The sequence below is a fragment of the Lutra lutra genome, chromosome 1, assembly GCF_902655055.1.
Source record: "Lutra lutra chromosome 1, mLutLut1.2, whole genome shotgun sequence".
In the NCBI taxonomy this organism is placed as follows: domain Eukaryota; kingdom Metazoa; phylum Chordata; class Mammalia; order Carnivora; family Mustelidae; genus Lutra; species Lutra lutra.
Window position 1 is genome coordinate 163,454,009 of NC_062278.1, and position 25,727 is coordinate 163,479,735.

Sequence of the window (25,727 nt, forward strand, 5' to 3'; positions counted from 1 at the left end):
ACTGATGATAAATGAACTAAACTTTCAACTCAAGGAAGTATTAAAAAAAATCTTAAAAATTCCCAGAGAGTAGAATGGTGGAATTAACACTAAATTAGAAATTAATAAAATATGAACAAAAACAACACAGTTGATCAATGGAATATATGATTCGAGAGACAACGGAGGACAACTTGGGAAAACAAAGTTATATGCTGACTTCCCTCATAAACGCAAATGCAAAACTGCTGAATAAAATTGCATGGAGGATAGAAACCTGAAAGGCCACACAGAGGACTCGGTGTCTCCCACCAAGGTCACTCAGTCTATGAGTTGTTCTGTGTTCATTTCAGTCTGAATGTACTTCTCCCTCCCCCTTTCTCTCTTTCTGGGACTCTGCATACGTCTGTCTTTTATCTTTTCTGGATGTATCTCTTCTAAATATTATGTTTATTTGTGAGTCGCTAGACCTTTCTTTTCTTTTTTCTTTAGCTTTACAATTTTTGTTTTTTGTGTGCGTGTGGGTCTAGATGTTTCTGTGAAAGTGTCTTTCCCCCACTTCTGTGTTTATCTTTTTTCTTTCTCTATTTCTCTCCCTTAATTGGTAAAAACAAGAAAAATAAGTAAATGTTATGACTTTATTAATCAAATGTGTTCCTTGTTTTAAATTTTAAATTAGACCACTTTTATTATTTTCTTTTAAAATTAAATTGATTGAGTTTTTACTTTTTAAAATATTAGCAAATTCAACCCATCAGTCTATTAAAAGACATCTCTGGAATGCAAATATGTATTAAACTTGAGAAAAAAATCTACCAATTTAAATCACTGCTTTATTAGAGTACAAGAAAAACCACATAATTATTTTCATAGAGAACAAAAACATTTTTGAAAATATTCCACATACATACTTTCATGATAAAAAAAACAAAGCTTCTAGCAAATTAGGTTCTTTCATAATATGATAAAGGGCATTGGAACTCTATAGTAATCATCACGCATGATAACAAAATAAAAAGAAACAGTATTACTATTATTGTACTATTCAACTTTTTATTGGAGATGCTAGCTAATACTATATTACAGGGGGAAAATGGTATTAACATTGGGGAAAAAAGAACAAAACCAAGATTATGTACAGACCAATGATCATCTCCCTGGAAAATTCTCAAGAGAATCAATTGACAAACCAATAAGAGAGTTAAGCAGTATAGCCAGATATAAGATCAGCATAGAAAAATTGATAGCTTAATTATATACTAGCAAACACCAATTAGAAAATGAAATGAGACATGAACCCATTCTTAAAAGCAACAAATTCTATAAAATACCTAGAAAGAAACTTAATAAAAATGTCTACAAACTATATAAAGGAAGTTACCAAACTTTACTGACCGACCTTCAGTAAGAGTTAGTTATATCAGTTCTCCCATAAATTAATCTATAAATTCAATAGAATCCCAGTCAAATTCTCAGAAAGATGATTAATGGTGTGTGACAAGATGATTTCTTTCCCTTGGAAGAGAAACTTCCAGAGATAGTCAAGAAAATCTGAAATAAGAAAACAACAAGGGGTAACATTCCTTGCTAGATATCTGAATATCTTATAAAGTTATAGCAATTAAATCAGTGGTAAATTCTATATAAACAGCCAATGAAAAGAGAGACACATCTAGACATATATCGTGTACATATGGAAAGAGTAGTTTATTATGAAGTTGACTTCTTAAATTTAGTGGTGTGGGGAGTCTGGGTGACTCAGTCAGCTCAGTGTTCTCCTGATTTCCACTCAGGTCATGATCTCAGGGTCACAGGATTGAGCTCTGTGTCAGGCTCTGTGCCCTATGGGGAGTCTGATTGAGATCCTTCTGCCATCCTTCACTGTGCATGTGCTCTCTCTCTATATCAAATAAATGATAAATCTCTTTAAAATTTTTAAAAAATAACTTTGGTGGTAAAACAAGGAAATATTGAATATATGATGGGGGACTATTGGCCATCTATATGGGAAAAAATCCTATATAGCATAATCCCATAGCATAATAAAAATAAATTACCAATGGTTTTAAAAGGTAAACATAAAACTGTTTACAATCTTAGTAATAGATACTTCCTTATTAAAACATAAAATCTAGGGTTCCTGTGTGGTTCAGTCAGTTAAATGTCTGCTTTTGGCCCAGGTCATGATCTCAGGGTCCTGGGATTGAGCCCCACATAGGGCTCCCTGCTCTGTGGGGAGCCTGCTTTTCTCCCTCTGCTGTTCCTTCTGCTTGTGTTCTTGTCTCAAATAAATAAATAAAATCTTTTTTAAAAAACCATAGAATCTACAAACTAAAAAAGGGCATTAAAAAAAGGGCATGACTTGGAGATTTGACTGAACACAAAATTTAAAACGTGTTTGTCAAAAAAAACGCCACATACAATTAAAAGACAAGTGGTAGACTGGGAGAAAATAGTTAAAACATCAGAAAAAGAGGAGTAACACCCAGAGCATATAAAGAGCTTCTATATATCAATAATAAAAGGACCCAAACAAAACAAATAAGGTGGACAGAGGATATGAAAATGTAATTCACAGACAAAAGAAATATCAATGACCAACAAACAGATGTAAAGATGCTTTAGATGTAATGTTTAGGGCATGGTAACTAAAATTAAAACAGTTTTTGGAGGGAGTGGGCGCCTGCGTGGCACAGTCAGTTAAGCGGCCAACCTTTGGCTCAGGTCATGATCTCAGGGTCATAGGATTGAGCCCTGTGTCTGGCTTCATCCTCAGCATGGAATCTGCTAGAGACTCTCTCTCCCTCTTCCCCTCCTGCCCATATTCTCTCACTCCCTCTAAATTAATAAATTTAAATTATATATATATTTATAAATAAATAAATTTTTTAAAAGCACCATTTTTTTTTCTCCATGACACTGGCAAAATTGAATGCTAATACCCATGTTGGCAAAGATGTGGGGAAACGAGCATTCTCATGCATTGCCGGTGGGCACAAGTGTTGGTACAGACTTCATAGAATGCATGGTTTGAACTTGCAGTTCCACTTTTAGGAATCTACTCTTTAGAAACCTCACACAGGTGCACAAAGACATTCCCACTACAGGGTTCATCGTAGTATGCTTTGTATTCATCGTAATGATCCGTCAGAACGGTGGGGAGGTGGGGAGGATGGTACTCACCAGTGTGGATACGCACAGGGCCATGTGTCCAGTGAGTGGACAGGATCTGCTTGCCCGGAACAAGTGTGAAATCGGGAGGCCACTGCCCCCAGCACACCTAGAGTGTGGTGTGTCCTCCCATGCTGGCTCCAAGGGGTGGTCTGTCCTGGCCCTGACAGTTGTAGCTGTGTGCTGTGGACAGGCTGTTTCCCTCCTGACCAAGATCATCATCCCTGAAGTGGGAACAATAATAATAATATTAATACTTACCGCATCAGGTTGTTAGAAGATTAAACCAGACCCCATCTGAACAGTCCCCAGTCTTCTTTCCGTCTCCATCAGAAGACTTGGGAAACAGTCTGTCCAGTCATGTAGCATGCTCCTTGCAGATGAACACTCCTTGCGGAGCTCACACCAGCTCAGCCTGCTCCTTGTAAGGAACACTGGAGAAAACCGCTTCTCACCCTCTGGCGTTACCATTACCTTGACAGTTACAGCTACCATCAGGACTCCGGTGGGAGGCCAGCCCTCACTGCTGCGTGAAGTACCCCCAGCAAGACTGTCCAATGTGGCTCACATGCCTTTCTCAGGCCCCACTGTCTCCTGGCCCTCCCTGGTGCTCTGCTTGGAGTGTCCCCTCTCCGTCGTCTGGAGGCTGTTACTCTTGAGACCCTTCCTCATCTCCCTGGGGCTCCAGGGCCCTTCGGGCAGCAGCCCCACTGAAGTATCACCACCCACATGATGCTGTATTTGCAAGTTGCCCTGTCGCTCAGCAAATGCTCATTTTTCCTGTTGTGTTCTAGGCTCTGACATGCATTGGATGTGGATTTGAATTCCAAGAGTTCACAGCTATGTTTCTGGAACAGACACAGATGTAAAAAAGCACAAAATTGTGTAAGCCATTTATGGGGGTTGGGTGGGAGGGGCTGTTGCAATGCAAATACAAATTTTCTACTTAGAGGGTATTTTGTTTAGCATGGCTGAGAAGAGATGATAGAGATTACGGGAGGGAGGATAAAGCTCCCCCAACCACGCTCCAGCGTGGCCGCTGCTCTATGCAGCACTTGGGTGACAGGCTTGAATGCAGAGAAGGTGACCCCCCTCATGCTCCTCACACTGCTCTGAAGGGGCCTCCTGCAGCAGCTTTGAGCTCTTGGGGACTCGGGGGTGGGCCCCTCCCCTGCTAACTGATGCAAAAGGCTGGAAAACCATTTTGCCAAGTAGGCAACTAGGATTACCACTAAGCTCTCCAAGGAATTGTGTCAATCTGTAGCTCTTGTTATTTCCTTCAAGCTTGTGTGTGCGTTTTAACAAATTCATAAACTTTGAACTGTAAGAGTGGGGATGGGATATGGTTCTGGGACTTTGCATTCAAGCTGCAGAGATGGAAGGAATCACCAATGGGGCCAGGAGCTGGGAATCAGGGCTGGTAGCCAGGGCTAGCAGAGTGCAAGCCTCCTTGACCAGCAGCCCCTCTTTCCCTTCCCCATCCCCATCCTCATACCCATACCTGCGCGGGCCTCAGGCCCTGACTACCACATGGGCCAATAAACAGGTTGCCTTCATCCCAGTTTGTAAGTCCCACACCAAAAGACCAGGCAGGCCACACCCCAAGGGAGTGGTGTGCCAAGTCCAGATAGAATTCTACAAAGGGCCCTATCTTCTGAGATATTTGGACCAGGGTTCACATCCTGACTCTACTCCCTTCTCGCTGTGTGACCTCAGATAAGTCACATCTCCTCTCTGAGCCTCATTTGGCAGCCTTCTCAGGAGGCATAATAATAACTACTGATAATCAAGTGTTTCCTCTTTGCCAGGTACTGTTCTAGGTCCATTACGTGTATTAACTCAGGCAACCCCTCACAGGCCCTCTTGGGAGGTTCTGTGCTCACCCCTGTTTTACAGAAGGGAAAACTGGCACTTCTTGATCACACAGGTAGCACAGCTGGGACTAAAAGGCAGGTCTTTACTCTTAATCATGTACTTTCTTACCTCTCTAATCGTGGAGCAACTCACACACCATAGGGGAGCTCATTTTCGTTCGTTTATTCATTCATTCACTTACTCGAGGATTTCTTGACTACCTACCCTGGGCCAGGCCCTGTGCTAGGTGCTCGGAATTCAGTGATGAATGAAGCAGATGCTGTCTCTCTTCTCTGAAGCTTCTATCTTAAGAACTCTGTGTGTGTGTGTGTGTGTGTGTGTGTGTGTGTGTGTGTGTGTGTGCGCGCGCGCGCACGCATGCGTGTGTGTGGTATGGTAGTATTGGCTAGAAACCAACCATAAACAGATAAGCAACAAAGATCCAGACAGTGAGCTTTTTTTTCAGGAAGTAAGAAAATAAAACACAGGAGTGGGAGGTGGGAGGAGGTGGCCCCACTGGGGAGGTGACATCTGTAGAGGCTGCTTTTGGGCAACAGGCTTGAGTAACGGAAGCCTGAGTAAGGTAGAAGGGCCCACAGCAACCACCATCACAGGGCTGAATGCAAACAGGCTCATTTCATGACCCACCTCGAAATCGCCTTAGGCCGCAGCTGACCAATGGGATACTTGCAGATGGGCACAGGTACAAAAAAGGAACATTCCATAGGTACCTATAGCTCCTCACGCCTCCCCACAGCCTCCTGGCAGACAGTCTCTCCTTTGCTGTCCGGTGCACTTCTCCCTTGCAGTGGATTCAATAAACGTCTATCTCTTTCATTCTGCCTTGGGTGAGCTCTTTTACCACCTGCGGTGCCGGCCTCCACCAGACTAGGTCATCCCGTAGCATGTGAGATGAGACTTGGGTGTCCAGGAGGAGCAGCTTCCTTGGAAGAGCAGAGGGGGCCATTCCTGGCTGGGGGGCAGCAGGGCAGGTCCAAGTCAGCAGGTCCCCAAGAAGCCTGTGGCTCAGGTCTGAGGCCAGCCACTTGCCCTGATCCCACCCCTCTGCCTTGCCCGGTGCCCGTGAGGCTTGGCAGGGATCCAGGTCACTCTGGAGCCCAGACTTTGTGAGCTCCTGTCTGGCTGTGGTTGCCTACGCCCCAGCCTGTGCTCGGCGTGCTGGAGCGTGTGAGGCTCCGGTCAGATACCTCCTGGAGCAGGGCCAGAGAGTTGAGGTAGGCCAGGAAGCCCAGCCTCCATCTGGGTCTGGGCCTGCCTTTTAGATTACAGCTGTGTGTGAATATGTGTGTGTGTGTGTGTGTGTGTGCGTGTGTCCCCACGCGCTCATGTGCGTCTGGCTAAGCAGTCCCTGCTCTTTGTGACCTTCATGAATTCTGTGACTCACCTGACTTTGTTGAGCCAAGGATTCCACCGAAATCCTTGGCCATGAAGGGCCCTTAACCCCCCAACTCCAGCCTGCTTTGCTCAGGAGGGGGTTGGCTTTCCTCATGCAGCTGCTGGGGTGTAGAGAATCCTAGCTCTGGGGAGCCTGATCCTGCCTGTCCCAGCTGGCTGTTCTGCTCGCTAAGCAGCCATTCGCAGGGCTGAACAGATAAATCCAGGGCAGAAGCTGAAGCTGAAAATTCAGAGAAGTAGAATAGGAAGTTAGGGCCGGGAAGCTGATCCTGACTTTCTGCTTGATCTACTACGCTCTTCAGCTGATTCATTCCATCTGGAGGCTTTGTTTCGCACCAGGAGCTTCCTGAATTTCAGGAGAGCCGGTGGGGACCCAAGCTCCAGTGAGCAGGGGCCCGGGAACAATGGACAGAGCAACTTCATTGTCTGGGTTGGCTCCCTCCCTTTCCCTGTTCACAGACACACACGCTCACACTCATTCATGTCCATGGACCACACAACACACTCTGCCCTGTACACCAGCAGCCCTGTGACAATCTAGTCCTGGCCAGAAACAGATGGCTGCTCAAATGGGGTGCTTGAAGGATTTAAGAAGGGGACAATGATTTATGAAGCCGTGGGCAGGGCTGGTTGTCAGGGAATGTGTCCAGCCCCGGAAATGATCCTGCTAGTCTAAAGCAGTGATGGCCATCCTGTTCCTTTTGCCAGGGCCTGGCTTAGGGTGGGGTGTGACCCATGACTGGTCAATACAGCTCCAGGAGAAGATTGTTGGTAGTTTCTGAGGAAGATTCCCTTTGTGCTGAGAGTGAGAGAGTCCTTCTCCCAGCGAACTGTGGTGGGCAGATGCCCGGAGTTGAGGCTGATGATATTTCGACACCATGAGGACAGACAGACATCATCAACACTTTGAACAGAAAGAGGAGAGGAGCCTTGGGCATTGGTGGATCCAGACTCTTAGTACTAAGTCTCCATGGAGAAGCACATGCTCCATACAGTCAGGAAGACTTCAAAGACAGAAGAGGATGAAACCAACAAGGGTCACATACCAAACTCCTGCTCAGAATTCAACCCATCATTGATGGACCAAGAGTATTATGCTAATGGAGGTCCTTCCTGTGGAACCGTGGGGCTGGGAAAAGGGGTTCCCCTGACGAACAGTGCCAAGGTGCCTGGCAGGGAGCAGGGTGATAAAGATCTTCCCAAAATTCAGATGGTGGTGGAGATCAGGTAGTGCTCTCTGCATTTTGAACAGGTTGTGTTTCAGGAATGGGCCTCACCATCAACCATCTCTCAGGCTACTCCAAAGACATCCTCCATTCTGGGGTCAAAGACAGCTTCCCAGAGCACAGCTTGGACCAGATCCCACCCCAGCTCCAAAAATCAAGAGTTCTCTACTGTCTACTGCCTCAAGGGTTAAACTATATACTTGGAACTCAGGCTTCCATCTTCATGATTCAACCAAATGTTCCAGAGTTTTCACCACCATGATCCATTCTCTAGTACTCTGCACCCTGTCACATCCTTCCCTAGGTCCACCATTGGCCAACCATTCTCTAAGAGAAGAGTTCCTAACTTTGGTTTAAGGGTGAATCTTGGAGAGGTCCATCTAGTCTGCTTGGAGCCAGATCTAAACATTTTTGCATAAAACTACCTAATCCAGTTGAAAAGCACTGATGATGGAGGCAAACCTCTTATTGAAGATGACATAGAGATGGAGGAGAAGGTTCTATCACATACAACAGAACAAAATCTATTCATCAAGGCCCTCAACAGCCGGCCCGTACAGGCTTCATGGTACACATGCCACCAAATCCAGGTGCTTCTTGTTCTCCAGCCTTATCGGGGGTGGGTCTGAAGGGCTCAAGTCATGCTCATCCTACATAAAAGAAGCCCAAGGTTCAGAAAGTCAAAGAGTCACAGGAAAATGGGTGATGCTCCCCCCACCAGTGGCAATCTGCTCCTTCAGTGACTCCTCCTGGTGGCTCCTGGACCATGGTGGGGGGGGTGTCTATCCAGTCCTCCAGGGACACACCTTCAGGCCTGCATGTAAGCATCCTTAATTCCACCTCCCTTCTCACCAAGGCTCCATTCCTCACCAGTGGTTTCAAACTTCAGTCCCATACCCCATGAAATAGAGAAAGTAAGAGCAGCAAAGTGAAGAGCAGCAGAGATAATTTACCTTCCAAGGTATGTACATGTCAGCATCCCTAAGTGATCATTTTAGTGCCCAGGAAACACCTTCTTAAGGCAGACTATCTATGGATATGATTATCATATGGGAGAAGACGCGGATTCTGCTATATGATACCTCTATTCACAAAATGGATTGTGATTTTGTCTCAATTCGGCATTTTAGCATCTGACATTCCTTCATTATTATCAGCATGTTTTTCTTATATGGACCTTCTCGAAAACACTATAGGACCAAAGTGGTACTCCTTCATCAGTGCTTGATGTTCCTAGTACTGTGATGGCACTTTTCTCTCTTCCCTTCTACTCAGAGAAGATAGCACTTCCCAGCCCCTGCAATTTAGGGGGTGTGAGGGCCCATGTGGCTGAATGGCCAGTGGAACGTGAATGGGAGTGAGGGGTCACTGAGGCAGAGAAAAGCAAGGGTTCACTATTCTAATCTCTGAAGTCCACTATTTTTTTCTCTTTTCCCCCAATTTTATTGAAAAGTAATTGACATACATGGATATGTAAGTTGAGGGTTTGATTTACATATATTGTACACGATGGTTTGATTTACATATATTGAAAATTATTACCATAATAGGTTTGGCTAACATCCATCTTCTCATATAGATACAGTAACAGGAAAAGAAAGAAAGAAAAAAAAAAGGAAGAAATTTCTCCTTGTTATAAGAACTCTTGGGATTTACTCTCTTAAAGACTTTCCTATACCATACAGTAAAGTTAACCATAGTCATCACACTGTATGTGAGGTCCCAGGACTTATTTATCTTAAATCGAAAGTTTGTACCTTCTGACCACTTTCTCCAACCCCTCTCCCCCCACCCTCCGCCTCTGGTGACCACAACTCTGATCTCATTTTCCTATGATTCTTTTTTTTTTTCTTTAAGATTTCCCATATTAGCGAGAACCTACAGAATTTGTCTCTCTCTGTCTGACTTATTTCACTTAGCACAATACCTTCAAGTTCCATCCATGTTGTTGGAAATGATAGGATTTTATTTTCTAATGGCTGGATAATATTCCATTGTATATGTATATATACTATGATTTCTTTACCCATTCATCTGTTGATGGACCCTTAGATTGTTTCCATATCTTGGTTATTGTAAATACTGCTGCAGATTTTTTTTTTTTTTGAGTTAGAGTTTTCATTACCTTTGGATATATTCCCAGAAGTGGAAATGCTAAACTCTTTGACCTCAGCTGTAGCAGCTTCTTGCTGGACACATCTCTAAGGCAAGGGAAACAAAAGCAAAAATGACCTACTGGGACTTCATCAAGATAAAAAGCTTTTGTATAGCAAAGGAAAGAGTCAACAAAACTAAAAGGCAACCTACGGAAAGGGAGAAGATATGTCTTTTCAGATAAAGAGCTAGTACCCAAAATCTATAAAGAACTTACCAAACTTAACACCCAAAAATCAAAAAATTCATCAAGAGATGGGCAGAAAACATGAACAGACATTTCTCCAAAGGAGACAAACAAATGGCCAATATAGACAAAATACTCAACATCATTTAACATCAGAAATCTAATTCAAAACCACAATGAGATACCACTTCACACCAGTCAGAATGGCTAAAATTAACAAGTCAGGAAACAACAGATGTTGGTGAGGATATAGAGAAAGGGAAAACCTCTTACACTGTTGGTGGGAATGTAAACTGGTGCAGCCACTCTGGAAAACAGTATGGAGGTTCCTCAAAAAGTTAAAAATTGAACTACCCTATGACCCAGCAATTGCACTACTAGGTATTTATCCAAAGGATACAAACTTAGTGATTTGAAAGGGCACCTCACACCCCAATGAGTATAGCAGTAGTGTTCACAATAGCCAAACTATGGAAAGAGCCCAGACATCCATTGACAGAGGAATGGATAAAGAAGAAGTGGTGTATATATGTGATGGAATATTACTCAACCATCAAAAAGAATGAAATCTTGCCATTTGCAGCGATGTGCATGGAGGTAGAAGGTATGCTAAGCGAAATCAGTCAGACAGAGAAAGACAATTATCATATGATCTCATCGATATGTGGAATTTAAGAAACTGAATGGATGAACATAGGGGAAGGGGAGGAAAAATAAAATATGATGAAAATAGAGAAGGAGGCAAACCATGAGAGATGCTTAATTCTAAGAAAGAAGCTGAGGGTTGCTGGAGGGGAGGGAGGTGGGGAATAGGGTAATTGGGGGAGGGACGTTAAGGAGGGCACTTAATGTAATGAGCACTGGGTGTCATATGCAATTGTTGAATGACTAAGTTCTACCCCTAACACTAATAATATAGTCTTTGTTAACTAAATTCAATTTAAATAAAGAATAAAAAAAAAAGTGGAAATGCTGGATCATATGGTAATTCCATTTTTAAGTTTTTGAAGATCCTCTATGCTATTTTCCATAGTGGCTGCACCAATTTACATTCCCACCCACAGTGCACACGGGTTCCCCTTCCTCCCCATCCACACAAGCATTTGTTAATCCTTGTCTTTTTAGTGATGGCCATTTTAACAGGCATGCTGTGATATCTCATCATGATTTAGATTTGCATTTCCTTAATGACTAGTGACTGTTGAGCATCTTTTCATGTACCTGTTGACCTTTCGCTTATCTTCTTTGGAGAAATGTCTATTCAGATCCTTGGCCCATTTTTAAATGGGTTATTTGGTTTCTTAGCTTTTGAGTTGTAAATGAAGCTCATTCTTGCCCTGCTAAGTTGACCAAAGAAGCCAGTTTTCCAGATGGTGAGGTTAAAGCATGGTGGAGCCTCTGATAGTCAGGATTGCTGAATCCTGCCCACCCACATTTTGCCCAAATGAGACATGAAATATTATGGCGCTAACTCCCCCCAAATATTTCAGACTTTTATTGAGGCATATATCATAAAATGCCTAGATGTTAAGGTTACACTTGGTGAGTATTGACGAATGTGTATGTCATGTAGCCAATACCTTAAGTTTTATTTTCCTATCAATTTCCATCCCCCTTCCCAGACAACAATGTTTTATAATTTTCAAAGTACAAGTCTCGCATGTCTTTGGTTAAGTGTATTCCTAAGTGTTCTATTCTTTTTGATGCTATCATAAGCAGAATCTTCTTAATTTCATTTTTGGATTGTTTGCTCTAAGTGTATAGAAATAGAACTGATTTTCATACATTGACCGTATGTTCTGAAAACTTGCTGAACTTGTTTATTAGTTCTGTTGAGTGTGTGTGTGTGTATGTGTGTGTATGTGTACTCCTTAGGAATTTCTATATATAAGACCATGTCATCTGCAAGTAGAGATACTTCTTTTCCAATCTGGATGACTTTTATTTCATTTTCTTATCTATCTGCCTTGGTCAGAACCTCCAGTGCAATATTGAATAGAAGTGATGAAAGCAGACATCCTTGTCTTTTTCCTGATCTTATGGAGAAAGCTTCCTTTTGGCTTTTGACACTGACAAAGAAAATTACTTTTCTTACTTTTCTACTCTACCAGCCCTTCTCTTCCTCTTGTTTGCTTCTGGAGAAACCAATCTAAGAGAAGCCACTCACTCAAGGCTCTCTCCAAAACACCTTCTATACTAGTTGCTAAGGTATTAATTCCAATAACAAAATCTTTCGATAATAATAGTGATCACTGACTTAGTTCACTAAGGTGCCAAGCTCTGGGTAAGCATTCTGCACAATGTTCCCCATCACTCTTATATTCATCAGAAAACTGAGGTGAAAAGACATTTAATAACATGCTCAGGGCAAAAGTCTAGATAGAGGCAGGGCTCAGCCTTGCACCCATCTCACATGGTCACACCTCACTGCTCTCTTCAGACCCTGTGCTGTTCTCCAGGTACCACACTGCTCAAGAGTCTCCTTGGCTCCCCTAGGTCTCATAGTCACTTCTAGGTGATGCCACAGTTAAAAGAAGCCTGGGGAGGGAAGTATTTCTTTTCCCAAGTGCAGAATTTTATTTTGTTTCCCTCTTACTTATTATTCTGAAAAATTTCAAACCATAGGAATGTTAGGTCCATTATTAAACGAAACGAGACTGAGACAAAGTGAAAGTTATTTAAAGCTTTATTTTATGCCAAGTATTAGAAGTCAGACTGATCGGCCAGGGGAACGAGACTGAGACAAGGTGAAAGTTATGCAAAGCTCTATTCTATGCTAAGTGTTAGAAGTCAGACTGATGGGTCAGGGCCATCTCCAAAGAGAGTGACCACCTTCAGCTTACAGGTTTAAGAATTGACTGACAGACCGGTCAGGGCCACCTCTGAAGAGAGCGACTCCCCCCAATCTTACAGGCTACCTTTTATTGGGTAAAACTGCAACCCATATCTTGGTATCTCAACCTACTGGGTTTGTGTGTCTCTTGCTGATAGGCTAGTTCCATCTGGTCTGGTGACTTGTTATTCAAGATTACCCCGTACCAGGAACCATTACAACAGTACTTTCTGGGAAGGCTTAGTCAGTTAACATATTCAGTGTGAATAATAAGATCATCGTCCTTCCCAAGATGGAGTCATTTAGGTTTGGGCAAGACCTTCTCAATGTTACAAACAGTACTTCATACTGATTAGATGTCTCCATCTGGCCTGACTCGTCCTTGTATTCTGGGCTCTGCTATCAGGAACTAGCCGACTACATTTTACTGGTTTCCTGGACTTGCTTCTAAGTAAGTCTCTTTGCGGGGGGAAGGTCAACTTAAGTTTACTGCACAAACAACAAAATGGCTATTTAACCAAGATGGAGTCGCTCTGGCTAAATAGGTCCTCACGAGGAACAGTGAAAGACAATAAAATGGACTCTAATACATAGTTCACCTGGATTCATTTATCATTAACATTTTTTCTGAAACATTTGAGTTTAAGCTGCAGAAACTTTGACACCCTACCCCTAATTACTTCCTTCAGCATGCATCTCCCAGGAACAAGAAAATAAACATTAGTTCAATAATATCACCTAGGATCTTGTTCTATATATAAAACTTTTGCAATCTTCCCAAATACTTTTTTTACAGTGTCATTGCTGTTGTTTTGACTGTTGTCATTTTTATCCAGGATCTCATCAAGATTGTCGGTTGCATTTCATTTTTCTGCTTCTTTCATCTTTTTTAAACTACCCCTCCTTTTTGTCTTTTTGCTTTGTTTTGTTTTTCATGACATTGACCTTTTGGAAGAGTCCAGGATAGTTGTTTCGTAAGAGTTTTCACATGGGGGAGTTGCCTGATGGTTTCCTTGTGATTAAATTCAGGTCACACATTTTTGACAACAATACCCTAGGGGATCTGTATGTATTCCTTATTGCATGACATCAGGAGGGACATCAAGTCAGGTTGTCCTCCTCTAGGTATGCTAAATTTGGCCTTTTAAGGCGTGATTCCTAGGCCTTGTAATTGTGATACAGTTTTCCCTTTGTAATAATTAAGAAATCTCTGGTTACCTGAATATCTTACTCTCCAACCACCAATGGCTTTTTTTTGGGGGGGGATGAGTTTTGCCTGATTCAGTTAATTCACTGAGGCTTGCAAAATGGTGATTTTCAAATCTCACATTTATTTGTTGGCATTCTTTTGTAAAATTTCCCCTCCTCCCCACCTTCTCTTTCTTTTAACACACGGACTATTGGATTTTTAAAAAATTATGTCATAAGCTCAAAATTATGTTATAAGCTCAAAATGTCAAATTGCTATATTGCTCAAATTGTTCCAAGTTTGGCCAGTGGGGGGCAAAGTTTTCTAACCAGCCACATTGTTGCACAGAAAGAAATTGGAATTCTATTATAACGAAGGAGAGAATGGGTATTGGGCAGCAACTAGTGGGCTTGTTACAAAGGCCTCATTTTCCTGACCCTTACAGTGGGACAATAACTCTTTCTGGATGATTTCCAGGACTAAATGGATTGGTCTCGGATTAAGTACACATGAGGTGCTCCTGTGTCATAGAACCTGTCACAAAGAAGGCCTTCAAAAAAATATACATCTCCCTTCCCTTCTTTTCCTCTGCATCCCTATGCCACTGCCTTTATTCAAACTCTCATCCTACTTTGGATTTATAATGTCATGTTATCTTCTCCGTTTGCACCCAGGGTTTCTCATCTGTGAAATGGGGGTACAGAAATTGTTGGGTCAGCAGGGGACCTAGCTAGTCTGCTGGCAATGGAAGTTCCATTCTAAGTCTTGTGGAAACCGGATTCTCTCCCAGGATGTGGCGCGCAGTTGGGGAGGGGGAGACCATACAGTCTCATGCTCAGACATGTGGTTCTGACTCCTGTTTTGCAGAAATCAGTTCAGTGTGTTACTTCATCATCTGACCCAGAAGTGAAATCCAACCCTTTCCTAGGTTCTTCACAAGACCCCTCCACAGCCATAGATGTTCGGATGTTTGAGAGACTTTCAAAAGCCTGTGAAGCGTGTGGTGGACACTGAAAGTACCCCACTTAGGGTTTTCCCTAGCCGGTGAGGCCATCCCAAAGCTTGTGTGGTTGTGGGCTGTTGACAGCTCACAGATGCTCCTTCACTGGGTCATTGTGCTGGGCTGCTGATAACTGACCAACATGGCAGACAGAAGGTCTGTCGCCTTGTCGTAGGATGAGACGAATTCTGGATATAATTTATTCTCTGGAGTACCACCCCCACCTCAGCACTGCCCAGCATTAAAATGAAGCCAGTCTCCAGCTCTGACCACATCTTTCCTTAGCCTTCCCCCCACCTCATCTTGTTCTCTTACTTCCTTTTCCCTGAGGCACTTCTCCAATAAATCACTTGAACCAGAATCACCTTCTCAAGCTCTATTTATGTGGAAGAAAAGGAGGATAGAAAGGAAGGAGCGAGATTTGCAAATCAACGTATTTTGAATGAAAGTAGCAGATACCTTTGTTCATAAAAATCCTCTAGCCCTACATCTGGAATGTTCACTGGTTTCTTCACCCAAGCTATTCTCACTGGTCTCTTTCATTCACTCTCTCTCCTCCTCACCCCTTCTTTTCCAGGTTCCCAAAAGCAGCTCCAAATGATTCTTGCTATTTCTCGTAGCAACTCGGTTCTAGATTCCAAACTGAGCTCCAGGCCCACTTTGGTAAATCAAAACCATTTAGCAACTTGGTTGAACAAAAGGGTGCTTCATTCAAGGTCACTGTGGCTGTAAATTGCAATCATTTGTGTTCCTCCATTACACATATGATCCTGTGTAAGAAGCACAAACATAATGCTCGGTACATTGCACTCAATGCATGACATGTGTGCTCCTTGGCCAATGTTTCCTAAATGCTTATGATCGTTCACTGTTTTCTCAGGACATTTAGAATAAAACTTTGACCTGGCCTACAAGGCCCTACATAATCTGAGCCCTTCCTGCTCCACTGACCTCCTTGCCTCTGGCTTTCCTCTGCTTCCTTCTCACTTTCCAGTCAAGTAGCTCTTTCTATTTCTTGAATGGGGCAAGATTTTCCCTGCCTCAGGACCTTTGCACTGGTTGGTTCCCAGCCAAGTTCTTCCCCCATCTTCTCCTGGCTAACTCCTACTCATCCTTAGGTTTCAATTAAAATGCTTCTTTCTGGGGTGCCTGGGTGGCTCAGTGGGTTAGGCCACTGCCTTTGGCTCAGGTCATGATCCTGGGTCCTGGGTTTGAGCCCCGCATCGGGCTTTCTGCTCCGCAGGGAGCCTGCTTCCTCCTCTCTCTCTGCCTGCCTCTCTGCCTACTTGTGATTTCTCTCTGTCAAATAAATAAATAAAATCTTTAAAAAAAATGCTTCTTTCTCAGAGAGGTTTCTGTGGTCTCTCAAATTAAACGGGGTCCCCTCCTATTAGTTTCTTTCAAGGTATTGTGATGTAGTATTCTGTTTTTGGCACTTATCACAGTGCTTAGTAAGCTTATTTACATGCTTGCTTGTTTGTGTTTTCATTGGTTCCTTTCATTATATCTAAATTTCACTAAAGGAGGATATGTCTTGTTTGTCCTTACATTCCCCGCGGCTAGTTCAAATGCTTGCTCAGTGCTTGGTGAGCGCTGCTCAGCAGGAGTTTGCTGAAGGAACCAAGCAGCAAACCGCGCAAAGGTCGCCCTCACATGCTTGGCTCAACCTCCTCGGTGGGCTTCTGGCCTTAGAACCTCACCCTTGGCTCTGCTTCAAGGGCGATCTTTCCAGCGGCTGCTTCACTTCAACACGCTTTTCACCGCCTAGGCACCACGCCTCCGCGTGATCCCTAGTTACAGATGGGCAGTCCAAGCCGTCTAGACTACAACCCCCACAATACCCCGCGGGCAGGCGCCACATGACTGGTTGAGCCTCTAACGGCGGCCAATAGGACATGCCTTTGTTGGCTTGTGCCCCAGCAGCCCGAGTCCCGGGAAGCGCGGGGCCGGTAGGGAACTGCAATTCGGCGTTCGGCCGGTTGCTCTGGAGCCGGGTAGCGTGGCCGTCTGCCCGCTCGCCTCCAGTCATGGGGAGCACCGAAAGCAGCGAGGCCCGCAGGGTGTCTTTCGGAATGGACGAGGAGGAGCGGGTCCGGGTGCTGCAGGGCATCCGGGTGAGCGGGCCGCCGGCGGGCGCGACGAGCGAGCGCGGCCTGGGCCGGGCGGGCATGGAGGGCTTGGGCCGGCCTGAGGGGAGGTTCGGGCCCGAGAGCGGGCGGGCGCGTCTCGCTCGTTGAGCCCCCCTAACGCCCGGGTGGCGAGCGTCTCTCCCTCCGCCGTGTACATGAGGGACCTGAGGCTCGGGGGATGCACGGGGTTGGCCACCCTGCAGTGGTCGCCTTCAGGCTTCACCAGCCTGGCATCGGGATAGAAAGAGCGGAGAACGGGAGAGGTGGGGAGGCCACATGCCAGCTCCTGTTGACTCGTTGTAGACCTGAATTTGTTCCCCTGCACTCCGTGCACGCGGCTTGTTCTGTATACGTGAGATGCTTCCAAGTCCAGGACAACGCAACAGCCTCTTAATTGAGGCTCTTCGCTTCTCAACACTGCAGCCAAAGAAGCAGTTAAAAAGTTGTGAATCAGATCATATACCCCTCCCCTTGCTAAAAACCCTCCAGTGGATGCCCAGCGCATTTAAGATGAAGAGGAACCACCTTACGCTGCTTTACAAGGCTGGTGCAGCTGCCCTGTGTGACCACATCTCACGCCAGTTCCCTCCCTCTTCCCTCTCTTTACTGGCCTCCCGACTGCAAGATGTTAGTTTGGTCCAAGCACAGGACCTCCCTCTGCATTTGCTGTTTTTTCTCCCCTAGCTTTCTTAGATCTAGCTCTTGTTACAGTTTGAGTATCATCTGAGTATCTTTCGGTGACCACCCGCCTAAAGTAGCTTTCCACCCCCACTGTCACACATTTTTTTTTCATAGTAGGCATTGCCATTGGAAACTTTAATGGATAATTTACTTGCTTATTGTGTCTCCCACCACAGTGTAAACTCCTTGAGACTAAGGCTTTTGTCTGATTCAAGACTCTGTCCCGAGGACCTAGAAGAATAAAAATAGCTCACATTTGAGTGCTTAGTGGGGACCGTGGGTTCCACTGAATCCTTTACAGACAACCTCTCATTTACTTTTCAACAGCCCTGTGAGAGAGGTAGAATCCTGTTTGCCCATTTTATAGAGTAAGGACAAGCTAGACACTGAGAGGTGAAGTAACTTATCCAAGGTCACCTAGGTAACAAGTGGGAGAGCCGGGTGAAGTAGGCCAACTCCAGGGCCTGTTCATTGATTGACTGTTGCCCCTTCTGCACCTGTGCACTGCACGTGGTGGTTTGTAAATGATTGTTGAGTGGTTTAAATGGATGAACCCAGTGAAACAGCGGCCAAGTTGAAATAAAATGCACAAAGCTGGGTGTAGTTGAATTGGTTAATAAGGGAGTAGATCAGAAAAAAACATCAGGGGGTCTGACTTCTGGGCAGATGCTCATTAGGTGGGTGGCCTTGGGCGAACAACTTACTTTTGAGTCCCACTGACCACATTTCTAAGAGAGTTGAGGGAGGGTGTAATAATTCTAGGAACTGCCTAGTATAAGACGAAGATGAGTGTGGAAGTGCTTAGAAGTGGTAGTGTTTGGTGATGGCCTCTATTCTTAGGCTAGTGTAGTACTTAGCACATTTGGTGCTTGCTGGATGTTATCTAGTCTTGACCTGGCTTGAGGGAAGACAAAATAGGGAGGAGATTGCTCATGTTTGAAGACTGAGAGGGGCTCTCTCGCCTTTGTCACCTGGTATCCAGTGTTTGCGAATGCTGGAAAGTTAGGTCAGGCAGGGTCTTCTAAGATTCAAGGGTGTCCCTTTGAAGGCGAGTTCCTCTAAGTTGACCGAAGATCATCATTTGGGGGGATATCCTAACAGACTAGTGTATTTTATTTCTAATTACCTTAACAATTCTGCAAAGTATAAGTTCTCTTTAAAGATGGGAGAGTCAGGCTTAGAGCTGTTAAAGAATTCATCCGAGGTGTTAACCTACCTGAGTCACTGATGGGACTTTAGTGCAGATCTTTTGGGTACAAGAAAAAGCCTTTTCTCACTACTCCAAGCAACCTCCCTCAGTGATATGCAAGGCAGCCTGATAATTGTGTGTCAAAACCTCTACCTGTTTTGACAGAGTGCTGGGACCCCATTTAGTTCTCCCAGGGACTGTTGAAACTAGAGGGAGCTTTGGTGACTCTGAATGCTGGGCAGACTCATCAAAGAGAATGACTTCCTCAGAGACACACAATGGGGTGCATGACCCTTCCTTCCTTCCTTCCCTCCTTCCTTCCTTTCTTCCACTTGTGTGCCTGTTTTTGGACAGGGAGATTTGAGATAGGAGGTGATAGCAGTGAAGTGTTTTGGTGTAGGGGCTTTTTCTACTAGCAGAGTTACTTGAGGGTTGGGGAGTATACCTTGTTCTTAAGCTGGCAAGTAAAAATCACTAGAGAAGATCATTGGATGAACCAAGTGAGAAGTTACTTTAGTAGAAGGTAGATGCCAAAGAAGACTATCTGCCCCAGGTCCTTCAGAGAAAGTTAAATATTCTTGAAGACCACTCATATTTAATCCCCAGGCCCTGATCTTGAAGAGTGCTCTAGTTCCCTTAAGATTCAATGCTAGGGCCTTGCTACTTTGCACACTTATTTGCATAAATTTACATATTGAGTTCAAGCCCTAATTCCATGGAAGGTAAAAGAAATTTAATTAATGCAAAACGCTGCAATTATATTCAACTCCAGTTTTCAGTGCAAGCATGTGTGAAATACATGAAGATTTCATTTTATCCAGTATGTTTAACCTCATCCTCCAATGGAGAAGGCACACACATGGCAATAATGTTCTGTGTGTGCCCACTTTTCCTCTTCTCTGCCTCACGGGAGCAGCCATATTTGGAAATTCAGATGAATTTGGTTGCTTTTCAACATGTAGACTCACCGTTCTCCACCCTTTTCCCCTTTCAACTGCTCAGCTGCCTGCCATTCTTCCCAAGTCACCTCCTGGCCTGCTGCATGATACCTGTGTCCCCAGGCTCATTACGCTCTCAGAGCTACATCACATTTACCATTATCCATTGCTTCCACGAGGCAAATCTGGACCACTGCTGAGGGGAGGACCAAGGAGGATGTAGTAAGGTGCATAAGAAACAGTCCCCAAACATGCCATTGCCAGAGAAGCCATGTGCTTGAGCATTGCACCTATAGCCACCGTTTGTCATCCAGCACCTCTGTAAATGCTTCCTGCTAATGGGTGACTTGCCAGGCGCTGGGTCTGGCCTTGCAGAGACTATAAGGGATGAAGCATAAGGTCCTTGGCCTCATGGACCTCAGCCCAATAGCAGGAGCAAACCAAAAGAAAGCAAAAAAAAGAGTCAAACTAATAAAAAACTGCAAGTGTTGTGAGGGAAACAAAAGTGTGCAAAGTAAGGGGCTCCCTGCTTGAGGCAGGATGACAGACACTGCTACTCTGAGGAGGGGACACTGAAGATGTGCCTGAGCTGGCTCTGAGAAGCATGTGCTGTGCTGTGTATTCTGAGCACCAGCTTAGACATTCCCCTTGCCAACCATGTGAGCTGTTCGCCCCGTCTCAGACATGACGCAGGTTCAAGGAGGTGAAGTAACCCAAGGTCACAGCTAGTTAGTGGTAGCATTGCAGGCACAAACATGCCAGCTCCACAGGTCCTGTTTGTGGCAGCCACAGGGGTTGGGATGTTGAAGAAAGATGGCCAGGCGTTGAGCCTAGACAGGTGGTGGGCCCTGAATGCCAGGGAGGGCTGTCTGCAGGTTTCCTTGGAAGCAACGTCGCAGGTCTGTAATCAGGAGTGGCTCTTTGGAAAGATATTACTTGATGATGGTGATTTTTCTTTTCTTTTTTTAAAATAGCATTTTTGAGATGTCTTTTATGTGTAAAATTCACCCATTTGAATGATTGCTAGCACATTTATGGAGTTGAGCAACTGTCACCACAATCGGATTTTAGCACATTTATTCACAAGACCTAAAAAGATCCTTTGGGCCTGTTTGCAGCCACTCCTCACTCTCATCCCCAGCCCCAGGTAACCACTAATCCTTCTGTTGCTATGAATTTGGTTTTTCTGGACATTTCGCATATATGCACTTACACATCTTTTTTATTTGGCTTCTTTCACTTAGCATAATGTTTCTGGTGTTGGCTTATTGATGTAGCATGTATCAGTACTTTGTTCCTTTTTATTGCCTGGCTGTACTTTGGTTTTGTTTATCCAGCCGCTAGCTGATGGACATTGGGTTTGTTCTCAGTTCTTCACTGTTATGAATAATGTTGCTGTGAAATGTGTATACAAGCTTTTATGTGTGTTTGTGGACACATATTTTCCTTTTTCTTGGATAGATACCTAAGAGTAGAATTGCTGGGTCATTCTGTTTGTGAATTTGGTGAGTTGTTAACTTTTTAAGAAACTGTCAAAATGTTTTAACTTTTTAAGAAACTGTCAAAATGTTTTCTAAAGTGACTCAACCATTTTATATTTCCACTGGCAATAGATGAGGGTTCCATTTTCTCCATATCTTCACCAACACTTGTTATTGTTTATCTTTTTGATTACAGCCATTCTAGTGGGTGTGAAATGGTATTTCATTATGGTTTGAACTTACATTTCCCAGGTATCTAATGTTGAACATCATTTCATGGGCTTATTTGCCATTCATATATTTTCTTTGGTAAAATATGCATTCAGATATTTTGCTCACTTTTCCTATTTTTTATTAATAAGTTATAAGATTTCTTTATGGTACATACAAGTCCTTTATCATATTACACATTGCAAATATTTTCTCCCAAAGTATGGCTCATCTTTTCATTTTCTTAATGGTGTCTTTGAAGTGCACACATTTTAATTTTGATGAAGTTTACTCTATCAGTTGTTTTCTCTTATTACTTGTGCTTTTGGTGTCATACCTCAGAAATCTTTGCCTAACCCAATGTTATGGATATTTTCTCCTGCATTTTTTCCAAGAGCTTTATAGTTTTGGCTTTTATATTTGGTTCTATGATCCATTTTGAGTTAATTTTTATATATGTTATGAGGTAAGGCTTTAAAACAGGTATTGGCAAAGTTTTTCTATAAATGTCCAGTTGGTAAATACTTTCCACTTTGCTGACCAAAAGGTCTTTATCATCACTGCTACTCAGCTCTGCCATCGTAGGGTTGAAGCAGCCATAGTCAGTATGTGAACAAATGGGTGTGGCTATGTTCTAATAAAACTTTATTTATAAAATCAAGCATTGGGTTAGATTTGGTTCAAACACTAGAGTTTCTTGATCCCTGATCTAAATCTATCTCTTTTTTTGGATGAAATATCTAAATTTTTCAAACTTGTTCAAATTTTTTCGAATTTTCAAAAGTGTTCAAATTTGTTGAAAAGACTATCCATTTCCATTTCCCACTTTGGGAACTTGTGAATATTAGTTGACCATAAACATAAGGGTTTATTTCTCCACTCTCAATTCTGTTGAGAGTTCCATTGATCTATCTGCTATATGTCTATGCTAGTACAACACAGTCATGATTATTATAGCTTTGTAGTAAGTTTCAAAATTGGGAAATATAAAGATGCCAGTTTGTTTGTTTGTTTGTTTTTTAAGATTGTTTTGGCTGCTATGAGTGCTTTGCATTTCCATACACATTTTTGGATCAGTTGGCAGCTTCTCTTAAAAAACCCTATTGGGATTTTGACGGGGTTTGTCTTGCATCTGTAGATTACTTTGGGGAGAATTGCCATTTTAGCAATATGGAGTCCTCTGATCTATGAATATGAAATCTCTTTATTTAGATCTTTTAAAATTTTTTTCAGCAATGTTTTATACTTTCAGTGAACAAGTCTTAGCATTTCTTAAATTTCTTAAATTATTTATAATTTACACCTATTAAGTTAAAAATTGTTAGAATACTTAAAAATATTGTATTCTTTTTGATGTTATTATGAGTGTAATTGTTTCTTAATTTTGGGGTTCTTCATTGCCAGTATGTAGAAATACAACTGATTTTTTTGTATATTGATCCTGTATCCTGTAACCTTGCTGAACTCACTTATTCAAGTAGTTTTTTTCTGTGAATTTTATATAGCTAGAATCATGCTGACTATAAATAAGGAAAGTTTTAACTTCTTCCTTTCTAGCCTGGATATCTTTTTTTTTCTTTCATTTTCATCCTTTATTGCATTGGCTAGAACCTTTAGTACACTATTAAATAGAAGTGGTGACAGTGAATACCCTTGCCTTGCTCCTGGACTTAGAAAACATTGTCTTCCACCATGAAGTATGTTAGCTGTAGGTTTCTCATAATTGTCTTTTATAAGATTGATGGTTTTATCTTTTAATAGTCTCAGTTACTTTTTTCTCTCTGTTATTATATCCTGTTTGTTTGTAGGCTCTTGGCGTGCAAAGACTGTTTTATTTATTTAAGTGTCTGGCTTATTAGTATGTTGGATTGCATGCTTAGATTAATGAACTCATGATCCTTCTTTTAGCCAAGCTGACGATTTTTGGCATAATTTTACTCTTCTGTTTGTTTTACTTCCAAGCTTTAATACAAACTGGTTCCATTTGTATGCAGCACACTTTTCACCTTGGTATTGCCCTGTGAGATGCTTTTTGAGTCTCAGCATGAATGTTGATGCTCCCTATCATACTGCTTTACATTATATCCTTCATGGGGCACCTGGGTGGCTCAGTTGGTTGGGCGTCCGAGTTAGTTTCTAATCAGGTCATGATCTCATGGGTTGTGGGACCAACCCTCACCTCGGGCTCCATGCTCAAGCACGGAGTCTGCTTGAAAGAGTCTCTCCCGGGCGCCTGGGTGGCTCAGTGGGTTAAGCCACTGCCTTCGGCTCAGGTCATGATCTCAGGGTCCTGGGATCGAGTCCCGCATCGGGCTCTCTGCTCAGCAGGGAGCCTGCTTCCCTTCCTCTCTCTCTGCCTGCCTCTCTGCCTACTTGTGATCTCTCTCTGTCAAATAAATAAATAAAATCTTAAAAAAAAAAAAAGAGTCTCTCCCTTTGCTCCTCCCTTCCCCCCACACGCACATGCTCTTTTTCTCTCTCTCTCACTCTCAAATAAATAAATAAATCTTTGTATTATGTCCTTTATCTTAGTTGATTGCTTAGAGGCAGTGTGGTTAATGTGTCTCAGAAAGACCTGGCCTTGGGGAGCCTAGGTGGCTCAGTTAGTTAAGCATCTGCCTTTGCCTCAGGTTATGATCCCAGCATCCTGGGATTGAGCCCCGCATCAGGCTCCCTGCTTTGTGGGGAGCCTGCTTCTCTCTCTCCCTCTGCCTGCCTCTCTCTCTCTCTCTCTCTGTCGTATAACTAAATAAATAAATCTCTAGAAAAAGGAGAGGGAGAAGGGAGACAGAGAGACCTGGCCTTGAGCTCTGACACTCACGGTAGTAAGTCTCTCTTCTTATATGCAGGATGTACCTATTTAGCCTAGGTGCCTTGAAGGGGTTGGATCACAAGTCCTCTCCAGACTTCCCCAGCTTTAACACTCTATCTGGCTGACCATTTGGAGGAATGTAGTTAATGGGGCCACAGTAGGAAATGCCAACTTGGAAAGTCAGGAAATGGATGGCCAAGGTCCCTACACTTTTCTGTGAATGGTGTGCGGAGCCGGATGTCAGGTCCAGCAGGCATTGCTGGCCTGCATTGTTTGCCAGTCCTTGGGCTAGGTGTTTGCCCAGGTCTTATTCTTTTTGATGCTTCCTGAACATTGCATCTGACACATGGTGAGGTATCGGAAGACAAAGTAGAGCCAATTCTGCAGAGAAGCAGAGCACTTTAAGTTTCTCTGCCTTTCCCCCATAGCTGCTGAGGAGTAGAGGATCATCTTCAAGACAGATGAAGACTCAGGTACCTGCATGTAGACATTTCCTTATGATCCTCCATTTACCTGTCTCAGGGGTTCTCAAACTCAACTGTGTTCAAGGACAGTAAAGGGCTGGGCATACAACCACGCTGTACTTTAGGCGCAGATTTAGCAACTTTTGAGGGTTTTTTGAACATCCCTTAAATCTTCTCTTAATAGTACTGCAGCATAATCAGTAATGACGTTTGAATAGTATAAGAGTTAAGGTGATTTCTACCTTCCCTTCTTTCTGACTTTTGAATATAACCCATGTGTAAGATGAAATTCCATCCTAATAATACTCCCTAACTGTGTCACAGTATGGTGTTATAAGATCTTCCTTTGTAAAAGTAAAATCTATAAAGTCATGTAAATATAAGGAGAGTTGTTAACTCTAACTCTAAGTTCATCTTGGGTCAGTTCCCTCATTTGGGAGGCAAAGACGCTGCACTGGAAGCATCTTTGATCCTTCAGGTCTCCAGTCTACCTTTACCACCTCTTGGTGGGGGGTCACTGCACGCTCTCCTGCAGCAGCTCTGGTTTCCAGATCAAACCTGCCGCCTCTCTGTTTCTCTGCCTCTGGTGGAGGCTTCAGAATATTTCCTAGTTGAACCCTCTTTACCTTCTGCATCCTGGCCCTGGCCATTCTCTTTCATCCTCATTGATGAGCTGTTGACTTTTGGATTCTAAGTATCTAACCCAGAGCTGTCCCGTCCCATATCCCATGGGTGCATGTAATTCACTACATCGGCTTGAACTCACCTGCATCCCCCTCCTCTGCTTTCCTCAGAATCACTGGTGTTATGCTAC

At 43.3% G+C, this 25,727-nt stretch overlaps 1 protein-coding gene across 3 annotated transcripts in view; it reads left to right on the forward strand.

Annotated features, from left to right (window-relative positions):
* The first annotated feature begins 16,939 nt into the window (after positions 1–16,939).
* Positions 16,940–25,727, forward strand: part of CHCHD6 (coiled-coil-helix-coiled-coil-helix domain containing 6) — a 241,505-nt gene continuing 232,717 nt past the window's right edge. The window contains exon 1 of one of the 3 annotated variants that reach the window (XM_047742899.1): positions 16,940–17,123. In XM_047742899.1, coding sequence (XP_047598855.1) covers positions 17,037–17,123 — 87 coding nt within the window. In that variant the 5' untranslated portion in view covers positions 16,940–17,036. The remainder of the gene's footprint in view (positions 17,124–25,727) is intronic. The other 2 variants (XM_047742908.1, XM_047742890.1) reach the window with 2 other exon arrangements.